At 47.7% G+C, this 22,773-nt stretch overlaps 1 protein-coding gene across 4 annotated transcripts in view; it reads right to left on the reverse strand.

The window, feature by feature from the left end:
• Nucleotides 1–18,351, reverse strand: part of PODXL (podocalyxin like) — a 42,526-nt gene extending 24,175 nt beyond the window's left edge. For all 4 annotated transcript variants that reach the window (XM_053943366.1, XM_053943365.1, XM_053943364.1 and 1 more), the window contains exon 1: nt 18,277–18,351. In XM_053943366.1, coding sequence (XP_053799341.1) covers nt 18,277–18,316 — 40 coding nt within the window. In that variant the 5' untranslated portion in view covers nt 18,317–18,351. The remainder of the gene's footprint in view (nt 1–18,276) is intronic.
• Between the last annotated feature and the right edge of the window lie 4,422 nt (nt 18,352–22,773).

Below are 22,773 nucleotides of genomic sequence, written 5' to 3' on the forward strand. Positions count from 1 at the left end.
TTTCCTCTCCACCTCCCCCGAAGATTTACAGCAGGAATCGCCCTCAGGCAACAGCTCTGCCTTCCCCTGCCCCCACTGTTGGTTGTCCTGGTGAGGTTGCCAGTCCCCCGGAGCCATGCTCAGGGCAGGACTCGGACACTGCCTGCCTATCCCGAGGACAGAACGGACCAGCGGAAAAGAGATGGCGGGGACAGGATAAGGCCCAGAGCCTCACCCTCCTTTGTGCACCCAGCACCTCTGGTGAGTCACAAATCAGCCCAAATTTACGCCCTCCAGCCAGCAAATTTACTTTTCTGTGTGGCAAGTCACGTTGCCTCCCCCAGCCCATCTCACACACCACCCAGCCAGGATGAGCCCAAAGAGGATGACCTGAAAGATCTTGAACTGAATAATCCTTGTGGGTCCCTTCCAGCTGGAGATACTCCGTGATTCTGAGATCTTTGGTTTATTGACACTCTAAGGTGATGTGAAAGACACAAGTGATGCCAACTGACATAGAAGCCACCTCCAAGAGGCACTGGTGATGCCCTCAAGCATCCCGGCTTCTCTAGGTAAAATTTTGGGTGATTCCTGGTTAAATATCCTCTCCAGTTCTGTCTACTTTGCTTCTCTTTCAGGCTGTGCTGGAGACAGATTCCTCTGCAGGCACATCTGGGACACCTGCAAATCATCACTGACATAAAAGCTTCCCCCTCACACTCCTCATCCCACGATTTTTGCAGAAGGTGGATGTCAGGATCCATCCCTCCACCACCACCAGTCCCCCATGACCTTGGCTAGCTGGGGTTACCGAGCCAGCAGCCCAGAGATTTCCTGTCTATGCCGTGAGGAGAGCTCCACATTTCCTTGGGATCCTTTGTGTGTGTCGGTGCTATTTTGGGTCCCACCTTTTTTTTTTTTTTTTTTCCCTCCAGTTCCACACCCACACCTCCCTCAGGGTGGGGTCTTCCCAGATAACCGGGAAGCTCTATATATACACACTGCATGCATGAGCACCTATATATATTTATATACTGGGCCTGTGAGTGGAGTCTTCGGGCATGGACAGGACACGCTGGACTTGGCAGGAGGCTCGGTGCTATTCTTTAGGTGGGGAGAGCCTCGGAAGGGAAGGACACAGCCAACCCTCCCTCTTATTCAAAACTATTTAAAGACTGTCTGGCACTGAGTTTCTTTCCCACCAAATGGCTCCAGTGACGATCTGGCTTTACAGGGCCCTGGTTTTACAGGCCCGTGTAATCTGATCAGCTTCCATTGTTGGCAAATTCGTAATTGCCTCATTATTTAACTCTCCTGAAACGTTCCGTTTTACAGAAAGAGAAATCCATTTTAGCTTTTTGTTTAGTTGTTTGTTTTATTTTGTTTTTCAGGAGAAGTGGGACTCAGTTTCCATTTGAAGCACTTGTGTTCTTGGATAGCTCCTACTCCTCCCCTCCTTAAGATAATACACATGATCACAGAAATCACTTATTAAAGGCACAGACAGTGAGAAACTACCTTTTGCAGTGCTGTCCCAGGGCAGGACCCTCCAGCACAGCATATTTGGTACCCAATGGCCTCTTAGGTGGAACTGGAAGCAGCACAAGTAGAGGAAGTGTCCAAGGCCAGGTTGGATGGGATTTGAGCAACCTGGTCCAGAGGAAGGTATCCCTGCCCATGGCAGGGGGGTGGAATGTGATGGTCTTTAAAGTCCTTTCCCACCCAAACCATTTTGCAATTCCATGTTCTAGGATTTATCCCCAGAGAGGAAGGATGCTCCTGTAAGCACTGTGTGCTGGCTCACCTCCTTGCTGAGCCACAACTCTCTAAAACAACTCTCATTACACTTGTCAACCTCTCCCTGCCTCAGTCTCCCCATGTGTACCTGCAAGAGTGGACGGATTTTGGACAGAAGAGCTGTCTTCATCTACAGGCTGATCCAGCACCTTTCTAACCGGGGCCACAACCTTGGTTAGGTGCCAGAGCAATACAAATAATTACTAATAGTAAATCCCATGGGAGTCTATTACATTATGGTTCAACTTCCTCCCAAACAATTGCTTCTCTTCCTTGCTTTGTGTGTTCTTCAAAAGAAGCGGCTGCTGTGCTTTAGGGCTGGGACACCGGCCCTGGTAAACACACACCCAGCGTTCCTGCTCAGCAGGGCCTGGGCAGCAAAAAGGAGATAAATCTGATTTGAGACAATCACACTGCAGGCTGAAAAAACCCTGAGGGTTTCATGGAAATGGCAAGGTAGCTGCACGAAACAGCGTTTGTCCTGTGGAGTCCATCAGGGCATATTTATTCTTTGGTTTTGGGGTGGTATTACTCAGAGTGGCAGTGACAGCAAGAAATGCAAAGAGCAGAAGTGGCCACTGGTCTCAGGGCTCAAAACATCTTCATTCAGAGAGTGGTGAGGGTCCCAGCAGTGCAGGAGCACTCAGCTGAGGGAAGCAGGGATTTACTGTGGGCACGTCTCTTGCCAGTGCTCGGACACGTCCCTGCTTTCCACCTGCACTGCACCACCCAAAAAGTACATAAAGGGAAAGATGGCCCAGAAATGGAAAGAAAAATGCCCTTGGCCCACAGCCAGTGGATCAAATTGTCATTGTAAGGCCTACAGGGTACGGGAGCACCCCAATGGCTTTAGGTGTAATATCAAACTCCTTACAGGAGCTGGGGACCCAAAATATCAAGTGTCCAACAAAAGGTAACGCAGAGAGGCCATCCCAAAGTGGCTTGAGTGGGCTTTGGGTGAGCTTTCTTGATGTCCTTGGAGCCTCATTCAAACAGCTTGCTCTGCAACACATGGTGGGACATCTCTGAGGAGGTTTTCCCATTGCCAGGACCAGGAATTAAGGCCTGCACAGCAAGTGGCAAAGTGGGGAAGGAAGAAAGGTCTTGCTTCTTAATCAGCCAACTGGCCTGACTTAATGCTGACAAAGAACAATGTCTATTTTGGTCATCCCTTCCAAGATGGAACCTGCAAAAGCTTTAATTAGTCAATTAAAAGTGGCTTTGTCATAGGAGATGAGACACAACCGGGATCAGCCAGCTGGGTTCTTGGCTGCTGAATGACATTGTCTTTCCAGCCCAATGACCTCATTGTTAATGACTCAATAGGGGAACAATGTTGTCCACCCAGCAGCCCAGCAAGGAGTGAGATTCCTGCATGGTTACAGCTGAGCAGAAGAGCATGGGAAGTTGTGGGATGTCACTGGGTTGGGGATGCAACGCTTTGCACACAGTAGGTTTCAATGGCGTGGTTGCGTGCTGAGACACTCCAGCAAAAGAAAAAAAAAGTAATATATGAAAAAAAAAAATACAGCACACAACAAGGGTCATACTGAGCTCTCCAAAAAGTCCCTGGACAGGTAGTGAGTTTGAGCACAAAGAGATTTACTGGTCAGGGAGGAAAAACCGAAATGGTGTCTAGAGGAAAGCAAAGCTTACAGCACCTGCACCCAGGGTGGTCTGGATGGAACAGACCCTGTCCATGTCACTTTTTGAGCTCAGGGCTTTGCTGACATCTCCCTGCCACCAAAACATCTCCCTGCCATCAAATCCTTCTCTCCAGGGCAGTGCCTGGAGGCTGTGCCACAGGGAAGGCTGTCAGGGAAAGGGAAGGGAGCAAAGGAAGCAGGAAGGAAGAAGGAGCTGCATCCCCTCCCTGCTGCTAATCATCCTCCTCTTTCTCCTAAGAGAGGCCATCAGGGCTGCAAATACCAGGTTGAGTTCTCACCTTGGAGGGGATCCAGAGCTCTGGGTACAGGAGGGAGCTGTGGGGCTGGGCTTGATGATAATATCCCAAGTCCTCTGCTCCTGGGGTGACAGACACCAGGTCCTGCTTTGGGCTCAGCTGGGAAACTCTGACATGTCAGCTTGGGCATTTCCTTTAGGAAACTGAGCTGGACTCATGGTGGGGTTGGAGATGGGAGGAGAGGGCAGGGACATGATGGGACCCACAGAAAGCCACCTGCAGAGCAGAGGAGAGGCAGGTACTGAACTGGGATTCAGTGGGTGCTGCTGATTGTAATCCTGGAGCTGGGCAGTGGAGGTGGAGCCCCTGCTCTGGTGAAGGCTGCAGCTGCAGGAACGTTCCTGGCATGTTTGTAAGTGATCTCTGGCCAAATCAAAGCATGGCTTTGCTGCCAAAACTACCTGAAAACAGCATCCTTGATTACAGCTAGGCAGAATAGAGCTGAAAAATCCACACACACGTTTCAAATGTGCATTTGGAGAAGCACAATCAGCTGTGCAAAAATACCCTCTCGCTGCCCTGAGCCCCATCTCATCCTGACATCTCTGAAAATCATAATTGGATAAAATGCTGCTGGACATCATTCAGAAATCAAGCCCTGAGCCTGCTGACCATGGAGGCAAGAAAGAGCTGAGCCATCAAAAGCTGGTCAGATTCTAGCAGTGCTCATTGATAATTCTCAATAATTCATTGTTGTTTGCTTTAAATTCTTAGCAACTGATTGCTTTAGATAATTAATCACTTGCAAGCCTGTGTACTGCAGATGCTGCTCTGTGGTGCAGGCATGCTCCTGGCCCTGGTGGCTGGCACAGAATCATCAGAGAATCACAGAATGGTTTGGGTTGGAAGGGACCTAGAGGATCATTTTGTTCCAGCCCTCCTGCCATGGGCAGGCACATCTCCTGCTAGACCAGAGCTCCACTCAGCCTGGCCTAGAATTGCTCTGCTTCTCCATCACCAGTCCCTCCCAATACCCAGACCTCTCAGTGTGAGCCACAGAGTCACTAATGAGAGGCTGAATTGCTCAAATGATACAAACCAACAGCACCACGTCCTTTGCCCAGGAAGTTTCTGCACAGCAGAGCAGCCAAATAAATAGAATATGTACTGGAATCCAGGCATTGCATTTTGGGACTAAGGATGATGCAGCAGATGGCCAAGTCCTGTGCTGCTGCAGGATTCAAATCAGCTCTCCCAAACAGGAGCAGAAACAGTGTTGGAGGAAAGCAAGGTGTAGAGCAAACCCCGTTCTTGCAAACCGTAACCCTCACCCTGCTGCTTGGAGGGCAGCCCAAACGTGTGATGGAGACGAGTTACAGCATCAGGATGTTTGGATGTTAGGCCCTCACCCCTGGGAGGATAGCTAAAATCCAGATCCATGCAGATCCAAAAGCTGATCCTTATTACTACAGAACAAATTCCTTACTCCTAATCTAGATTAGGAAACAGAGGGCTCCTTCTTTCCCCAGTCTTGGCAGTTTCATGGCAACAGCCGTAGCTTGAACAGACTGGGAAAATTTGCAACTCTTTGGATTTGGGGAGTCCTGAGAGATGCAGGTGGCACCAAGTTCCTGTAACAAGCCATTTCTTGCCTTTTGTGAGGAGAAAAATGGGAATTCTGCCTACAGGCACAATTACCAATTTCAGCAAGGAATAATCTTGGTGCTTAAAACAGGGGCTGAGAGATCTGAGGGTCTCAGAAACAAATTCTAATAAATATTTCCTCTATTTCCTTTCCAAAAAAATTCCTCTGAGAAATAAATTCCTGAGGCAGGGATGCTTCTAATTTCTTCAGACGTAGGCTGTGAGCATCTGATCTTGTCAGATTTGAGCAGAGACAAAATCTTACCGCCCCTTCTCTCTCCTGTCCCTCTGTGGGGTGAGTGCCTCTGCTCAGACCGAGATGAAATCCTTGCAGGAACAACTCATGGGCTGCACTTTTCCTACCCTCCCCCTCACTGTGATGAGTGTCAGCCTTCAGAATGGGAGTAAATAAAGAGATAAATAAATAAGTAAAGTGGGATCCCAAAATTCAGCTTCAAAGGCAGCTCCCCTACAGAGGCTTCCTTGTGCTGCTCCTCCTCACCCATCCACTTTATCAACACTCCTCTTCCAGCACCTCAGGGTACCAATCTGGCCAGCCAAGACAGAGATAAACCCCTGCCCCAAAACTGCTTCTGAGCTGGATTAGAAGGGAACCCTCCCGAAAAGGCCAGCTGGGGCATCCCCTGGCCGCTGCTCCCGGGGAAAGCAGCTTTACAGCCATCCCCCATCGCTGCTGCTGCTGCCCCCACAGCGAGCCCCCTCCTAACCAAACCTCCTCCTAATCAGATTGGAGCCGTCCTGCCAGACACGCAAAAGGCTCTCACGGCAGAAAAAGCATGGAGCTGCAACCCTCCTCCTCCTCCTCTTCCTCCTGCTGCTCAAACACAAACACAGCCCGAAATAGCCGGCATTCCTTCGGCGTGGCTGTCCCCCCCAGTGCTCCCCATCAAACCCCCAAGGCACACGAAGCTTCTTCTGGTGGTTTCCTGATTTCTTTTCTTTTTTTTTTTTTTTTTTTTCCCTTGCAGTATTTTATCAGGGTTGGCAGTGGGATTTTTCTGTGTGAGAACACCGCAGAGATAAGGGAGAGCTGTAGGCAGTGGGACCACTCCAGAGCTTGGCTTTGGGTCTGGTCCAAAATAACCCACTCTCCACAGTGCCCCCATGAATTTCTCACCAGTAACCACCATGCTGGGGCTCTGCAGCCATCCAGAGCCTCTCCAATTGTCCATGGCATGTCCTGCAATGCTGAAAGCCTCTGTGCTGGCCAGGGATTAAGTGCAGAGACTCCTGCAGGAGCAGGAGCTGCTGGTGGAGCCAGGTCACTTTGCTTCCATGAAGGATGCTGACAAAATGCTGGAATTTTCATTTCTAACATGATCAGGGAGGAAGAACACTGCTCCCTTGGGGTTTTCCTGTGACATCCAAACTCCTTGAAATGCCCAAAGTTTTACCAGGTGCAGCTATCAGCTGCCCGTGGCCAGGTGCAGTAATAGGAACACACAATCAGGTGGAATTTTTTAAAGCAGAAAACCATCTTTCTGCATTCTCAACCCATCAGTTTGGACTCCTGTGTTTCCCTCCCCAACCCTCTGTAAAGGGCATTCATAAATGCACACACTGACCATGACATCCCCTGTTTCTCTTGCCACCAACCCAGCCTCACATTTCTACTTTTCACCACCCTCCCACCACTCCACCCTGCTTGAGCCACTTCCTTTACCAGAATAAAAGCTTTCCCCCCACCACCCCCCAAACTGGCTTCCTTAAATCACCCCCAGCAACTGAAGCTGTGATTTGGAGAAACCTGGAATGGGGAGCGTGGACAGTGATGGGTGACAGATTTTGTCCTTCACTGGGCAGCCAACAGTGGGGGTTATATCACCCAACCTTGTCCTCATTAGGAATTCCTTAACACCACCCCTTCCACTACTGACCTTCTCCTGGCTGGAAAACTCCCCAGAAAATAATGTCTGGGGGTGAGATGGTGAATTACAGGCCAGGTTCTGATAACCACTCACCATGGAAGAACTGAGGAGCATGGCCATCGTGGGATGCTGCTCCTCCCAAGAGCCTGAGAGGGATTTGGACTAAGGAAATGCACAATGAGGGCTGCAGGAGCCTGCCCAGGGTCTGTTAGTGCATCCTCCACCTTGAGCTGGGTCAAACTTCAGCTTATCAGAGACCTTTATCAGCCTAAACTGATGTGTTGCAGCAGAAGCAGATGCATCCTCCCACTGGAATGGCTTTGTGCAAAGCAGTGATGGCAGGAGTGGCAATCACAATCACCTCAGGATTACTTTATTTTCCTTCTTTTTCTCCCCTCTGTTGCTTTAAACAGCAAAGTTTTATTTGCCAGGCTTGCTGGAGAAAATGCTCTCATGGTGGATCAGCAAAGGGGATGCATCAGAACAGGCTGGATGAGGGGAATGGGCCACAATATATCAAGGCCAAATCTCTTCCTAATTTTTGGGAGACCAGATTTTTGCATCTAGCACCAAAAAGAACATTAAATATGTTGCAGTGAGACCAGACCCAACCAGGACACCCATGGCACTTGGGGAACTCAAGTTCCCCATGTTCCAGGACACCCATGGCACTAAGTGGGGCTGGATTTGGATGTGAGACAAAAACAGGGCGGTCAATTAAAGGAAGTCTCGTTAATTTTTGCTTCTCTTTAATTGCTTTCTGCCTACACTATGGGCAGATGTCCAGGGTATCCAGACATTCAGCATGGGATAGCCAGTGAGAGTGTCAAAAGTTATGTGCATAAATCTCAGCTATCCATTGAAATTCCCTCTCCAAGTTAAGGAGAAACACATTCAGCTGCTCCACCAACAGTTAATTCCAAGCTGTGAAAACAACTGGAAACCAGCAGCTGAAAAATAAAATTGTTTCCTCTCCTGTTTTAAACAGTAAAAGAGAATTTTAAGAGAATGAATCCTGTTTATTTGACACCCTCGAGGGACACAGAACAGTTCATTTCAGTCACTAACTCCATCACAGATTGACGCTGGAGATTTGCTCACTGAATTGCTTAGCACTAAACTGAAAAGTTTGTTGAAAAGTTTATTGTATATGGTGCCCAGGTCCTCCGTTATTTGATGTATCTTAAAGGAATTGTAAATGCTCTTTTGCATTTGTCAGTTTAACAGAAATTTCCTCTACAAGCAAAGACTGGTTTCCACCAATAAACCCTAAATTAGTTTTATTCATCATCACCAAGGATGACTCCAGAGATGCATAAATTAGAGATCAAAATAGAGAGGTCTCAGGCTATAAAATTCCTTCAACAAATATGTTCAGAGTGTGCCAGCCTGGTTAGAAAACACAGCTGAAAGGCAAGAATGTGCTGTAAATCTCCAAGTTTTACAATGAGAAGAATCAGCCCTGCTTAAGGGATGTAGCTATGAATTGTAAATGAAAAACATGATAAAAATAAAATCATTCAAATTATGATTTTCTCCTTCTGTATTTTAAGTCATGATTAAAATTCATAATTTAAGCCACATCAATTTAAATCAAAGCACCCTGCCATAAAATGAGGTTTTAAACCCTTTGTGAAGCTTTAATGAGAAAAAAAAAGATCATTCTCCTGTTGAATGTGGTTAATGGGGATTTATTGGTGCCATTTGTGGGCAGGAACTGTCTTAGAAGCCCACAAAATCACATGGACTGAGAACCTTGAGGGCTTTTTTTAGCCAGCTGGGGAAATTTTAAGGAAACAAAATAATTGTCTAAAATAGGGTGTTGCATTAATCTCTAAACTTTCTTTTTCCGCAGCATTCCACGTGCTGTACAGGACAGGAAAATTTATTCTTTATGTTAAAGAAATTTCCTTGGCTTTTTAGTATGGGAATGACCCTGAGCCTTGGGAAAGTGGAGGTGATGAGGAGATTAACTCCTGCACACTTGAAATTTGGGCTCAAGGCTGGGAATTTTGCTCTCTGGCTTCACAGCTGACAAAATACCCTGTCACATTTTTTTTCTATTTTGTCCTGGTTGTCTCTCAGTTGGATCAGGATTTCTGGGAGCCCCAGAATTGCCAATTCCTCCCATTTGCAGCACAGGTATCACAGCTTTTCTTTGCCACACAGGATTTTGGGGTGTTTATGGCAATGCTGTGATTTGGTATAAAATTTATGTGCTCTTAGAATGAGGCAGTGGAGAGCACAAACACTTCTTAGCATTTGTCAAACCAGATCAGGGTGCTGATCCATCTGAAAATGAGACCAGTGTTAGAAGGAAAAAGCCAACAAAAAAGAAAATAAAACAGGAGGAGGCTGCTTTCTGCTTTTACTGCGTGTTGCTACTTTCTCTGCTTTGCCAAGAGAAACCCACAGGAACAAATTCTTGTTTGTTTATTTGTTATTTCTATTCCTTCAGGCTCCAAAACCGAACCAGGTTGCCAGCAGGGAGTGATGGCTGCAAAAAATGCATGATGAGAATGCTGATTTGGAGTTCTGCAGTCACAACCTGCTTTGAGGCTGCTCCTTATCAACTGACTCAGTACGTGGTAGAAAACCTGCTTCCCTCACCTGTGCTTTAAACATTTCTTCTGTTGCTTGATAAATTAGAAATGTCCAACGAGGACAACTTTATTGCTTATTTAATGTGGATATAGATATAGCTACATATAGATAGATATAGATTAGATATAGATATTAGATATATCTCGAGGACCTTGGTTACTTGATGTTGTTCCAGTATAACCACTGCTAACCAGATCCATGCTGGCATAGAGCATCTCTTAAATTACTCTGCTTTTTCTCACAGTCAGAGCTCACAGTGTTTTGATAAGCAGCACATAATAGTCACCCTGAGAGCTCTCCACTTTCCACAGCCTGCAGCAGTATCATTTAAACTTTTCTCTTTTTTTTTTTTTTTTTTTTTTCCCATTTGCCTACGTGGTGGAATGTCTTATCTTGCCCTCTTGCCTTTAGACTCCAGGGAGGAGGGGGAAAAAAAAAAAGTTGTCTTTGCTATTAGGTTTCAAAGAAGCACTTTCTCAAACAGAGTTTCTCCAAGCCTTTCTGAAGAGCCTTTCAAGTCCCCTTTGTCCAAGTTAGAAATTGGGCATTTTTCTCTGTGCCTGCATTCAGCAGAAGCCACTTAGAATAAAAGGTCTAACAAGGCTGTCTCCTCATTTCTCTACAATAGATCTAATATATATTTAAGTACTAGAGCTTAATTTCTAAGCCAATTTCTACCTCCTCCTCCAGTTAAATTTGCCAAAATCAATTAAGGCTGAGAGAGAAAATTTCAGCCTTTGCCATTAATAACTGAGGCCTTATTCTTCCACTGCAAAACGACCTTCCTTCCCCTTTCACCACCCTCATCAGCCGTGTGGCCTAAGACCAAAGCTCCCTGCACACAGAGCCTGTGAAACGGAGAAAAAGCCACTGGATTAATCCAATTTTTATTCAAGATGATAAGGATATCAACCAGACCTCGAAGCAACATCTAAAAGGGAACCAAGTCAGAAAGAAAAAAATTATCTTTTCAGTTTTGGAGAAGCTTTTAAGGCAGATCCCATCTCTGCCTATTTCTAAAGATCTGTCCTGCGCCTGACAACAAGCACAGATTCGGTTTTTGAACCCAAGGACCACGTTCTTCTTATTTGCCTGTTCATTTTGCAGCCTTTAGGGTGCACTCCTGACCCACCAGCAAGAAGTTCATCCAAATCCCAAAACCAATTTTTTTTTTTTTTACATTTTTGAGCACATACAGACAGTGTTACACAACGTGTTTCCAGGGGCAGGTCCTGGATATTTTTGGTGTGACATCAGACAATGTTGGGAAGCATTTATGGAAACAAGCATCTCTAGTGGAGAAATCATCCCAAGACACATTGAATTGCCTTCAGAAGACACAGCTGGATTCAAGGATAGCTCAGCTTCAACCTTAAACACCTTAGTTAAATGTCTGAACCTTCATGGCCTTATCTCAGTGAGAGGAAAAAAACAGAAGAGTCACACTGTGAGTCCCAATTTTCCCTTCCTCCTCAAGTCCAGTCATCCCAGTTTGTCCAAACTGGAACCCATCCCCTTCCTGCTGCCCCCCCCAGCCCCAAGACACAGAATCTTGGATGTTATACACAAGTGGAGCCTTGCTGAAAGCCAAATCTCAGCCTGGCCTGTTCCCTTCCCTCCGCTGCTCATTTTGGATGCACATCCAAAAGTAGATGTTCCAGCAGCGCTGGAGTTCCCATTGCCCAAAATAAAGGTTTGCTCCCGTTCCTTCCCCCTCCTGCTCTCTGCTGGGTGCTGAGACACCACACTGAGTTGATTTTAATAAGTTGTTTGGATTCTCCTTGTGTCCTTGCAATGCTTTGTCACCAAACTGTCACCAGTGTCTGCTGAGAGCGCCTGGCCCGCGGCCAAGCGAGGCGTGAGACGCACGTTATTTACGGGGCAGAAAAGGTGCCTGCGACATGCAGAGCTGCAGGGATGCAAAGATTTGCTAAACAGGCACATCTGGTGGTGAGAAAAGTTCCATCAGCAAGACCTGGGACCCAACAGGCAGATGAGTAATGAAGGATGTTGGTGCTGTTGGCATTTGAGCAGCTTCGCTTTTATGCCTCAGGTTTTAGCTTTCAGGGGGGAAATGATGCCTCAGATTTTAGCTTTTATATTTTTCACATTCTGTGCTGCCTTAGTGTGTGGGTCTGGGCTTCATATTATGGGATGGTGAGCTCTCTGCACAGAGCAGGGAGACAAAACAATTCCTGCTCCAGCTGGGCACCAAGGACAAATGATCCAAAGCTCAGGCCCAGGAGCACAAACAGCGTGGGCTGGAGAAAGAAAAACAAGCAGGATGGGAGTGCCTGGGCTAAAGCTGGAATGGGACAATGAACTGCAAGGTGCAAATGGAGCAGAGCTGATCCCAGTGAGAGCCCCCGGGAGCATTTTGGGGCCATTTTGGTTCATCTTGGGTGCAGCCCTGGCTGGGCTCTTGTGCTGCCCAAGGTGGATCCATGGAGGAGATCCTTTTAACAAATCCCTGCTTTGTTCTTTAGCTCCATCTAGTCTCTCTTCTAGAACAGCCTTCTCAAGGTATCAATTTCACCTCTTGAAGGAGAGAAGGAGAGAAGTTTTTTTCTCTTTAGGGTATCCTGGCATTTTCTGTTTCCCAATGGATTTCAGCAATATTCAGTGCCAAAGTCTGGCTCTAAGGCACACAACAGCTCAAATCAAGTGTATATGGGCATGTAACCCTCAAGAAGTCACCCTTAATAAGCCACCACAGAGCTCTGCACTCCCCAAAGGCATGAAAGTTACTATTGGCATTTTCCAAGATTCCCACCAATTCCCACTATTTCCAGCATGACTTGCAATTCAAAGCCAGCAGGTAACTTGAAACAGGTTTAGTCATCTTTGAAGGAACCTCAGCTTCCCTGTGAGGGTGGGCAGGCCCTGGCACAGGGTGCCCAGAGGAGCTGTGGCTGCCCCTGGATCCCTGGAAGTGTCCAAGGCCAGGTTGGATGGGGCTTGGAGCAACCTGGGATAGTGGGAGGTGTCCCTGCCCATGGAATCATGGAATCATTGGTAGGAAAAGACTTCTAGGAACATTAAATCCATTAAGCCATTCAGCTAACATGCCAGGTCCCCCACTAAACCACGTCCCTAAGCACCACATCTACACCTTTGAACACTTCTCGATGCTATTTGTACCACTGCAGCCCCAGCTGAGAGGATCACCCCCATCCCTGACCACTCACTGCACAGTCTTGCCACCAAACACTTGAAAAATAGGGAGAGGAACTCCACCACAGACAGTTCTTTAAACAGCATTTCACCTCTTCAGTTTACAGCTGAAAAAAAAATCTTACATGATTTTTGCACGGTAACAAAGAAGATTATCTGTTTCTCCCCAGCTCTGTCTGCCTTCCCAGACAGGGCTTTTTAGCATAAAAATTAACATCTTTTTGGATAGCCCCAGTGGCTGAGCACCTCTGGAGCTGTGATATGGGCAGAGCACGTCCCTCCTGCCTGTTTGCAGTGGATCTGTGTATTCCTCAAGGATCCCCAGAGCAAAACACTGCAAGGCTTCAGCCTAGCACAACAACAAGTGCATAATTAGAGCCCTTAAAACCCAATGAAGCTCAGATAAACTGTCCCCAAACCTCCCAAACAACAAAGCACTGGAGGAAACACCCTCACTCTGGGGTGTGGGACACCATCCCACCGGGCAGTTCAGGGAAAAAAATAAGGATTTTTTTTTTTTATTTTATTAAGCCCCAATGCCAACAGAGAGGTTTTTAGGGGAAATGGGTGGCACATCCCCAAAGGACCTGCAGGACCCAAATGGAAAATCAGGGCGGCCTCACAAACTGCAAGTGAAACACTTCATGGATTTGTTTGGCAATTCCAAGCCTAAAGGAACTGCTCTCTGCAACGTGGAGCATTTGGCAAAGCCCTGGGGGTGGCAGTGGACTGAGCACAGGTAGCTGGAGAACAAGAAATGCCAGATGACTGCGTGCGTTGCTTAGAGAGTGGGAAAGGAGGGAAAAAAAAAAAAAAGACAAAGTTTACTCAGGCTCTCTCTGTGAAGGAAAGGGCAGGCATTGCAAGAATTCAGAAACAACATCCTTAGGTGGAGATGGGCCAGTTGTGGAAGGAGCTGAGCACGTAAACAGGCTGAGGAGCAGGAAGCTGGCAGGAGCGTGCGAAAGCTCTGGAGAGGCTGGTGAGATTTCACATGCCTGCACGTGGGGAATGGACCCAACCGGGCCACCCGGATTCCTGCAGGGTTCAAACCCTCTCGTCCTGCTCTGGGCAGAGCTGGGGGTGGCTCCTGCTGGCGCAGGAGTGGTGTCAGGCTGGGAACAACGCTGGAGGTCAGGTGCATGCTCAGACTCACAACCTGCACGTTTCTAAGTGTCACTGCCCATCAGCTCAGCAGCGGGGAGGGAGGAATTCCTGCACATCCACAGCTGGGTTTGCTACAGGCATCATCCTGCCTGGACCACCTGGAGATGAAGCTGCTGAAGGCACCTGAGCTTGGGGTTTGAGCCCCTGTAGCACAGGCAGATGTTACAGCAGGACCTCCTTACGTCACCCTGTAAGGATAAAACCCCACTCACCCCATCCCCAGCTCTACAGGGCTTCACGGGGCTCTGGGTGGAATTTAAAGATGTTTTTTTGCCTAATCTGCTGCATCTCATGTACACACTGGCTGTTCTAATACCCAGGGAGCCACATAAAAGCATCTCTAAGGAGCTTATTTCAAAATTTAAGAGCAGCAACGAATGGCAGAAAACACTGTTTTGAAAGATTTAATCAATTAATTTTTGAGAAAGATGTAATAGAATCACCTCAGAGTGTTACAGAAACAGGTCCCACTCCCCCACACTGTCCCCACTCCCACTACGAGCCCGTTTTATCCCAGTCCCAGTGTATTCATCACCTCATTTTGGAAAACAGAACAAAACCTTCTGAGGAGGCAAAGTCAGCTAAACCCAGCTAAATTCTGGCCAGCACAACACAAATTGCCTGAACAGCTCCTACTTTATGCCAGTGTTAATGATGCTCAGGGCTTCCTGAGTTTTACTGGGAAGAAAAATCTCTTTCAAAGCCCGTGTTGGCATCAGGGACAGATGGGGGTTTACACCTGCCTGCCCAGCAAACCCCGTGAGTCCCAAGAGGAGAAGGAAAAAACAAGGAGCAGGCAGAGATTTGAGCCAGACCTCTGGGAATTCACCCCAGAGTTAAAATCCCCAGGGCCGGTGTGGTGGGTCCTTGGGAACACATCAAACAGGTCACCCAGGGCAGCATCACAGATAGAGGGGCAAAATTTAGGGTACCTAAACCCCAACAGCTCCTCTCTGCTCTCACAGAGCAGTAAAACCCCCAGGATCATGGGGGCACAGCACAGCCAGAGGGATCCTCACTGGCTGTAAGTGTCCCCCAGTCCCAAAAAAACACCCCAGAAATCACGCTGGTGGGTTTAGACCTTTTAGAAGTGCAGATGGGGAGACAAAATACATGGTTTATGGGGAATGCAATAACCAAAGTGCTACCCCAGCCTCCCTGTAAATCCTGAGAGCAGATATTTCCAGCCGGCATGAATGATCACCCTCGTCACAAGCCTTTAGAGCGATTCCCTGGAATTAAATCAGTATATTGCACGGTTCCAGTTCCTTTCATCCAGGAATCTTCAAGTGATTTACAAACAGTCGTTTAATTAAGCCTCCCAAACAGCCCCGGGGTAGCGTTACTCTGTCCGTGCGGGGAATCGAAGGCTTTGCACGGCTAAAATGGCAAAAAGGTTGCAAAAGTCTTATCAAAGTTCCTCCGAGACAAAATATCTTAGAAGAGCCTCTCTGCTTTGATGCTGATTCTAAAACCCTCTGGTTAAACATCTTTTTTCTCCTCCTGGAGACGTGGCCCCAATTGCCTCCTCCTGCCCGCGTCAGGATTAGTATTCAATGGATAAAATGTTCGGGTTTTTTTTTTTTTTTTTTTTTTTTTTTTTTTAATGCACATCTCTGACAGCTCTTCGACAAACACGAACTCCCAGTACCAGGGAACCCTCAGTACTGCGGAGGTAGCCTGGGAATTCAGCTTTGGGAATGAAAAGCGGTGTTTTGGCAACAAGGATTTCAAACCCATCAGTCTGTGGTTTGCTTTGAGCCCGGTGCTTGATCTCCGGTAAAAGATCTCCGGTAAAAACCCTTCCTGCCCTTTTTTGCCCCAGGACAGGTTTGAGCTGCGGCTCTTTTGAATCCCCTGAGAATAAAAAGTATTTTTTGTCTCTTCCTGATGCAATTTTCCTATCAGACCGCCAGTGGGAATACAAGATGCAATGTGGAGAAAGAATAAATAAAATAAAATGAAACATCCCATGAAGATGCTGTGATGGGTAACTCTGAGCTCCTCTCTGGCTGGTGGAATTTAAAGATGTTTTTTGTCTAATGCTATATTTGCTGCATCTCTTGTACACACTGGCTGTGCCTTGTCTAAAGCTGATTTTCTTCTGATTTAAGCAAGGATATAAAGAGGAATCTCTGCAAAATCAGGGGATTGGGATGTACAAGCCTGGAAGTCAGTATTTCTAAGGAAATTGCTGTACCCCAGAGAGCTGCTTTTAAAAACTTCAGCAACCTTGGGCTGGTTCTGCCCTGCCCCACACACAGAAGTTGTCACCTTCCAAAAACCAGCTCTGAAATCCCTAACTCTCATTTCACATCCAGTTTAATCACAGCAAATCATGCAGGCTCCATCCCAATCATTATTTCCTAAGATACCCAAAATACTACAGCTTCACTTACAAACCCAGCTTCTTCCCTTTTAAGGAGGAAGGGGGAAAAAGGATGAATTTTAGGCTTTGAGGAACTCAGATGACCACAGCAGATTCCAGTTTTGGAGTTAAGCACTGCTGGGACTCTGAGCCCAAACACTCAATAAATAGGGATGCCTGTCTTGGCCCCTAAGGAAGAAAATCCTTGTTCCAATACCCAGGGAGCAACATAAAAGCATCTCTAAGGAGCTTATTTCAAAATTTAAGAGCAGCAACGAATGGCAGAAAACACTGTTTTGAAGGATTTCATCTATTAATTTTTGAGAAAAATGTAATAGGATCACCTCAGAGTGTTAAAGAAACAGGTCCCCACTCCCCCACACTGTCCCCACTCCCACTACGAGCCCGTTTTGTCCCAGTCCCAGTGTGTTTATCACCTCATTTTGGAAAACAGAACAAAACCTTCTGAGGAGGCAAAGTCAGCTAAACCCAGCTAAATTCTGGCCAGCACAACAAAAATTGCCTGAACAGCTCCTACTTTATGCCAGTGTTAATGATGCTCAGGGCTTCCTGAGTTTTACTGGGAAGAGAAATCTCTTTCAAAGCCCGTGTTGGCATCAGGGACAGATGGGGGTTTACACCTGCCTGCCCAGCAAACCCCGTGAGTCCCAAGAGGAGCAGGAAAAAACAAGGAGCAGGCAGAGATTTGAGCCAGACTTATGGGAATTCACCCCAGAGTTAAATCCCCAGGGCCTTGCATCCACTTGTGCTTTTACCTCCGGAGCATCCCCCAGCTTTTGTTACCTTGAATAAAAGCACATTCAGCTCTGCAGAGGCTCTTCTGGGAGCCATGAGTTGGAGCAGGATTTTATTATTTTATTTTATTTTTATTTTATTTTAATTTAATTTAATTTAATTTTTTTATTTTTTTAATTTTATTTCATTTTTTTCGCATCTCCCTTGCCTTCCCTGATTACAAGGAAGAAATGCCCCACTCCTCCCTACCTTTATTCACTCTGGAAAGCATCAGTGCGTTTCCTTTCCCTGCTACTTTTCCATGTGGTTTATGGCCACCTCTCCAACAAAACACCCCACCAGAGAACCACAGCTCCCACTCCATCACCCGAACCTCACCCTGACCCCAACACTACGGCAGGACCCCAGAACCCCTTCCCCTCCCAAACCTCCCCAGCACCACACATCCCCAAGAGTCTCCAGTTTCACATTTTCCCAACTCCACCATCAACTTCCACCAGGGAATTGCTGTCTCCAGCAGTATTCCCCACTCCTCTCCCGCGCCATCCCTGGCTCGCGTTCCGCGGGTGCAGCACCTGGACCACTGCAAGAACAGCCCCGCCACGCCGAGCCCAAAGTCCCCCCCGGGCTCGATGGGACCCCAAAAGCGGGGTGAGAAGCTCGGCGCTCTCCCAGGAGCCCGGGCCCCCGAGCGGGGCTTGGGGAGCGGGATGCGGGCGGGCAGAGCTGGAGGCTCGGGCTCATCCCTCCGCAGAACGAAGCGGCACTGCGGCTCCCGCGCCCCAAGTTGCGCTGCCGCGGAGGGCTGGATGTGCCCGGGCTTCCGATAAGAGCCGCGACAAAGCCGCATTCAGGCGGCGGGCGGGCGCCCGGCGTCCCCCAGCTGCTTTTCCGCCAAACTCGCCAATAGTAACGGGAAAAGCGGAGCGCGGCGAGAAGGCGAGGGATGCTTGAAGCGGGGAAGAAGGCACGGGAAGCGGAGGGGCGGCACTCACCGAGCAGCAGCAGCAGCGGCAGCAGCCCCGCAGCCCGCATGGTGCCTCGGCGCGGCCGTCCCGGCGCGGCTCCCGGCGCTCTCTCCCGGCGGGGCGGGCGGGCGATGCCCTCCCTCCCCCGGCCCCGGCCCCGGCCACGGCCCCGGCCACGGGCCCCCCCTTCTCCCGCCGCCGGGGGAGGCGCAGAACGGCCCTGGACCGCCCCCGCCTCCGCCCCCGGCGCGGGGGGAGAGAGCGCCGGGATGGGGATGGATGGAGATGGATGGGATGGGGATGGGGATGAATGGGGATGAATGGGGATGGGGATGGATGGGGATGGATGAGATGGGGATGGGAATGAGGATGGGGATGGATGGGGATGGATGAGATGGGGATGGGGATGGGGATGGGGATGGGGATGGGGATGGGGATGGGGATGGATGAGATGGGGATGGGATGGGGATGGGGATGGGGATGGGGATGGGGATGGGGATGGGAATGGGAATGGGAATGGGATGGGGATGGATGGGGATGGGGATGGGGATGGGGATGGGGATGGGGAAGGGATGGGGATGGGGATGGATGGGATGGGGATGGGGAGGGATGGGAATGGGGATGGAGCGGGCAGCAAGGAGAGGGGGATGCACCTGCGAAGGGGATGGGGGAGACTTCATTGGGATGGGAGGTCTGGGGGAGATTTGGGCTTCTCAGCTTAGTGGAGGAATTTGGGGGGTTTCACTGGATTTGGGAAGTTGGAGAGGGTTTAAGGGATTTGTTAGGATGGAGGTATGGGAGATGGGGTTTGGGTGTTCATGGAGGGATTGGGTGTTTTGTTGGAGTTGGGAGGTTGGAGAGAATTTAGGGGTTTCATTGGAACTGGGAGGTTGGAGAGGGCTTGGGGTTCTTTAGGATAGGGGTATGGGGGGATTTGGGGTTCTCAACTTCATGGAGAGATTTGGGGGTTTCGTTTGAGTTGGGAGGTTGGAAAGGAGTTTAAGGATTTGTTTGGAGAGGGGCTTTAGGGTTTCTTTGGAGTTAGAAGGTTGGAGAGGGTTTAGGGCTTTTGTTTGGATTGGGATTTGGGGTTGTCAACTGAATGGGGAAGTTTGAGAATTTCACTGGGATGGGGATGTGGGGTTGGGATTTGGGATTCTCAACTGCGTGAGGGTATTCAGGAGTTTTGTTAGAGTTGGAGGGTTGGGGAGGATTTTGGAGTTTCATTGAGATGGGGATTTGTGGAAACCTGGGGAGGGGATTTGGGATTCTCAACAACATGGGGAGATTTGGGGGTTACATTTGATTTAGGAGTGCATGTGGGATTTCCATTGGGATAGGGGCTTGGGGGGTGATGGAATTCCTGCCTGCATGGAGGGAGTTTGGAATATTCACCAGGATTAAGACTTTGGAAAGATTTTGTTTTTTTTGTCAGGGTGAGCCATTTGAGGGGGGATGTGTTGTTCCCATCTGTGTGTGTGTTGGGGGGGGTGGGTTTTCATTGGATTTGGGATGGTGGGGAGGATTTGGGATTTTTTTTTTTTTGAATGATAGGAGTGAGGATGATTTGGTATTTCAACCTACATAGGAGTGATTTGGGGGGTTTCACCGGAGCCAAGGGTGGATTTGGGGTTTTTATCATGGCGAAGACTTATGGGAGACTGGGAGTTTTAAACTGAATGGTGGTTTGCAAATTGATTTTGGATTCCCACCCACATGAACAAGGATTTAGGATTTTTGTTTGGATGCAGACTTGGGGATCTCTTTGGGATTCCTACATGCATGGCAAAAATGTGTGGGTTTTATCAGGATGAGCATATGGGGGTGGATTTGGGGTTTTCATCTGGATGGGAGTTTGGGGTTTGATTTCAGATTCACATCCAGGTGTGGGTTACATGAGGATTTTAATCCATATTGGGTTCATTTCGGGATTCTCAGCAGGGCAGAGGGTTTATTTGGAGTTTTCATCTGGAGGTGGGATTTATTTGGGATCACCTTCTGCACACAAACACTGACACCTCCTCTTCCCCCCTTAGAACATACATTTTCACAAGATGTTTTCTGGGAAAGAGTTCCACCTGTTTGAGAGTGTCTCAAAGGAAGCCATGCACCCAAAGCACGAAGGACAAAATTACGATCAAATCTTGGCATTGTTTTGTGTTGAGGCACTGAAAGTTGTTTTGTGGTGTTCAGGCAAGGAGTGCTCGCTGCAGCTGGGAGGAGACTGAAAATAAGCTCAGGGCTTTGCACTGAATCCTCCTCTTGGCTCTGCTGGATCCAGCTAAACCAGGAACCTTCCCAGCCTGGACCCAGAGGTGGTAAAGACAACCTTCACTCTAAAAATGACTTTTCAAATATGGTTCTCTTGATCCCTTCAGTTAAAGGTGGACTTTATTGTTGCTGCAAGGTTACCTGCAAAAGACGAGGACATGCTTGGGTTTGCTGGCTCAGCCCTCCCTGCTTTGTATGTTTTGTATGTTTTGTATGCTTTGTATGAAACCAAAAAAGGTTTCTTGTCCTAATTTAACTTCTGAGTCAGTTAATACAATTTTTTTAATACAAAAAGAGGAAAGAAATATAAAAAAAATCTTCACAAACTCAAAAAAAAATTAATGTACAACTTCTTAAAAAATCTGAAAAAATCTAAAAATTAAAAAAAAATCTAAATTAATATAAAACCAAAATACACAAACATTAAATAAAAAAATCATAAACTTATATTTATTATTATGAGAGACTTTCCAGATGCCTCAGCCCAGCCTCACCTCTTCTTGATACAACTGTGCACTACACAGCACCCAAAACTGTGAAACTTGAGTTGCAATAAATGAATGGAAGTGTTGGTACACATTATTAACCCTGCCAGCATCAGAGAGGCAGTTCCTTCTCCCCCTGAGGAGTATTTTTAATAACAGATCCCATTCACACACACTCTCTCCCAGTTTTTGGTGTTAACTGCCAAGCCAAGACAGCCCAGGGAAAACCCTGGGCTGCTTCAGCAGAACAGATTCTGGGATAGAGAGGAGGGAGGTGATGCTGAGCTCCTCAAACTCTCTGTTTATGGCAGCAGTGCCCATAAAACACTGCAAAAATATCCTGTGGCTCATTGCCTGGGAGATGGGGGTTTCCCCAAGGTGTGTTGGGTCTCCTCTCTAACTGAGGGCTGTGGGAATAAAAGATAAGAACAGAGCTCCCTTGGCAGCAACCTAAGGAAAACAGAACAGTCTGAAATCCACTTAAGAGTCAGGCTGGATTTGGTTTTGTTGTGTGATGTTTGTAACTAATAAGAGTTAGGAGAAGAATTCTGTCTGGTTGGTGCCATCAGCAGATCTGGGCTGTGCTGATCCTTTGACCGTGGGCAAAGAGAATGGAGCCTCACCCCCTGAGCACCTGAGCCCTTCTAGACTGCTGATTTGGGATGTAGGTTTTCTCTGAATTATCACAAAATGCACCCTAGCACTTACACGGGGAGTTTTGTGAGTTCTCAGCAGATTTGTTGGATGTAACGCTCTTTTGTTTCCTCAATCCTTGGCCACTGGCAATTGCCACGGTGGCTGGAACAACAGCATGGCCTCCACTTCTTGGAAACAGGGATTCATCCAGAAACATGGAGCTAAGCCTCCTTTTCCAGGAGGGCAGCAGGAAGGTCTCCCATTGTTCCTGCTGCTTTGCAGGGTACAAGTGCCTTCCCACTCGTGCCGGCTCCGAATCTGCCTCTGCTGGAAAGGGAGTAATTACTGAGGGTGTCAGATCATGGCTATGAATCATGAGCAGCTGATGGCAAAAAGAAAGGGATATTTAGCATGACTGCTTCAAAAGCTGGGTGTCTGATAAAGTACATCCCATCCATCAGCTGGGGGAAAGGTCAGGAAAAAAACGTAATTTGGGAAACTGGGTGTCAAAAGGCATTGGTGTTTGCCAGAAAGATGGAAACAGTTTTTGACACCCCAAGACATGCAGCATTGCTAACTAGGAGCTTTATCACGAGTAGCCCAGCTCTGGAGGTTTTCCTAAATATCAAAACCACAGAGCCAGGAAATTAGGTAGAGGCTTTTGCTTTCAACTCCAAACATGAACGTCTCAGAGGTGAAGGAAAACCCTTTGGAGAATGGCCTGCACATCTGTCTGAGAAGTGGGAGCCAAAAATAAGGATTTACTTTAAAATTTATTATTGACATTAAGATTATTTAAAATCTCATGGGCTTAAGTGAGTCAAGTGTGTTTTTTAATTCTGACATTGATGTGGCTGCACACAGGTTCACATTTACCTGGGCCTGTGTGTTCCAGCCAAATATTTATGTAAGGCTCTGAAAGAACAGCACAGGGAGTCAGTGGTTTCAAGGTATGCAAGTCAGCTGGGCTGAAACCCTCTTAGGAGGAGGAGGAGGACTCCACATGATACAAGATTTCCTTGTTGGGTAAATCTCAGAATATTTTTGTGATTCCCCAAATGTTGCAAACACCCCATTTCTTCTGCAGTTTAGAAGTAAAATGGACAAAGGAGAGGAAAACATAAAGTAGGAG

Source organism: Vidua chalybeata, chromosome 5 (genome assembly GCF_026979565.1).
Source record: "Vidua chalybeata isolate OUT-0048 chromosome 5, bVidCha1 merged haplotype, whole genome shotgun sequence".
In the NCBI taxonomy this organism is placed as follows: domain Eukaryota; kingdom Metazoa; phylum Chordata; class Aves; order Passeriformes; family Viduidae; genus Vidua; species Vidua chalybeata.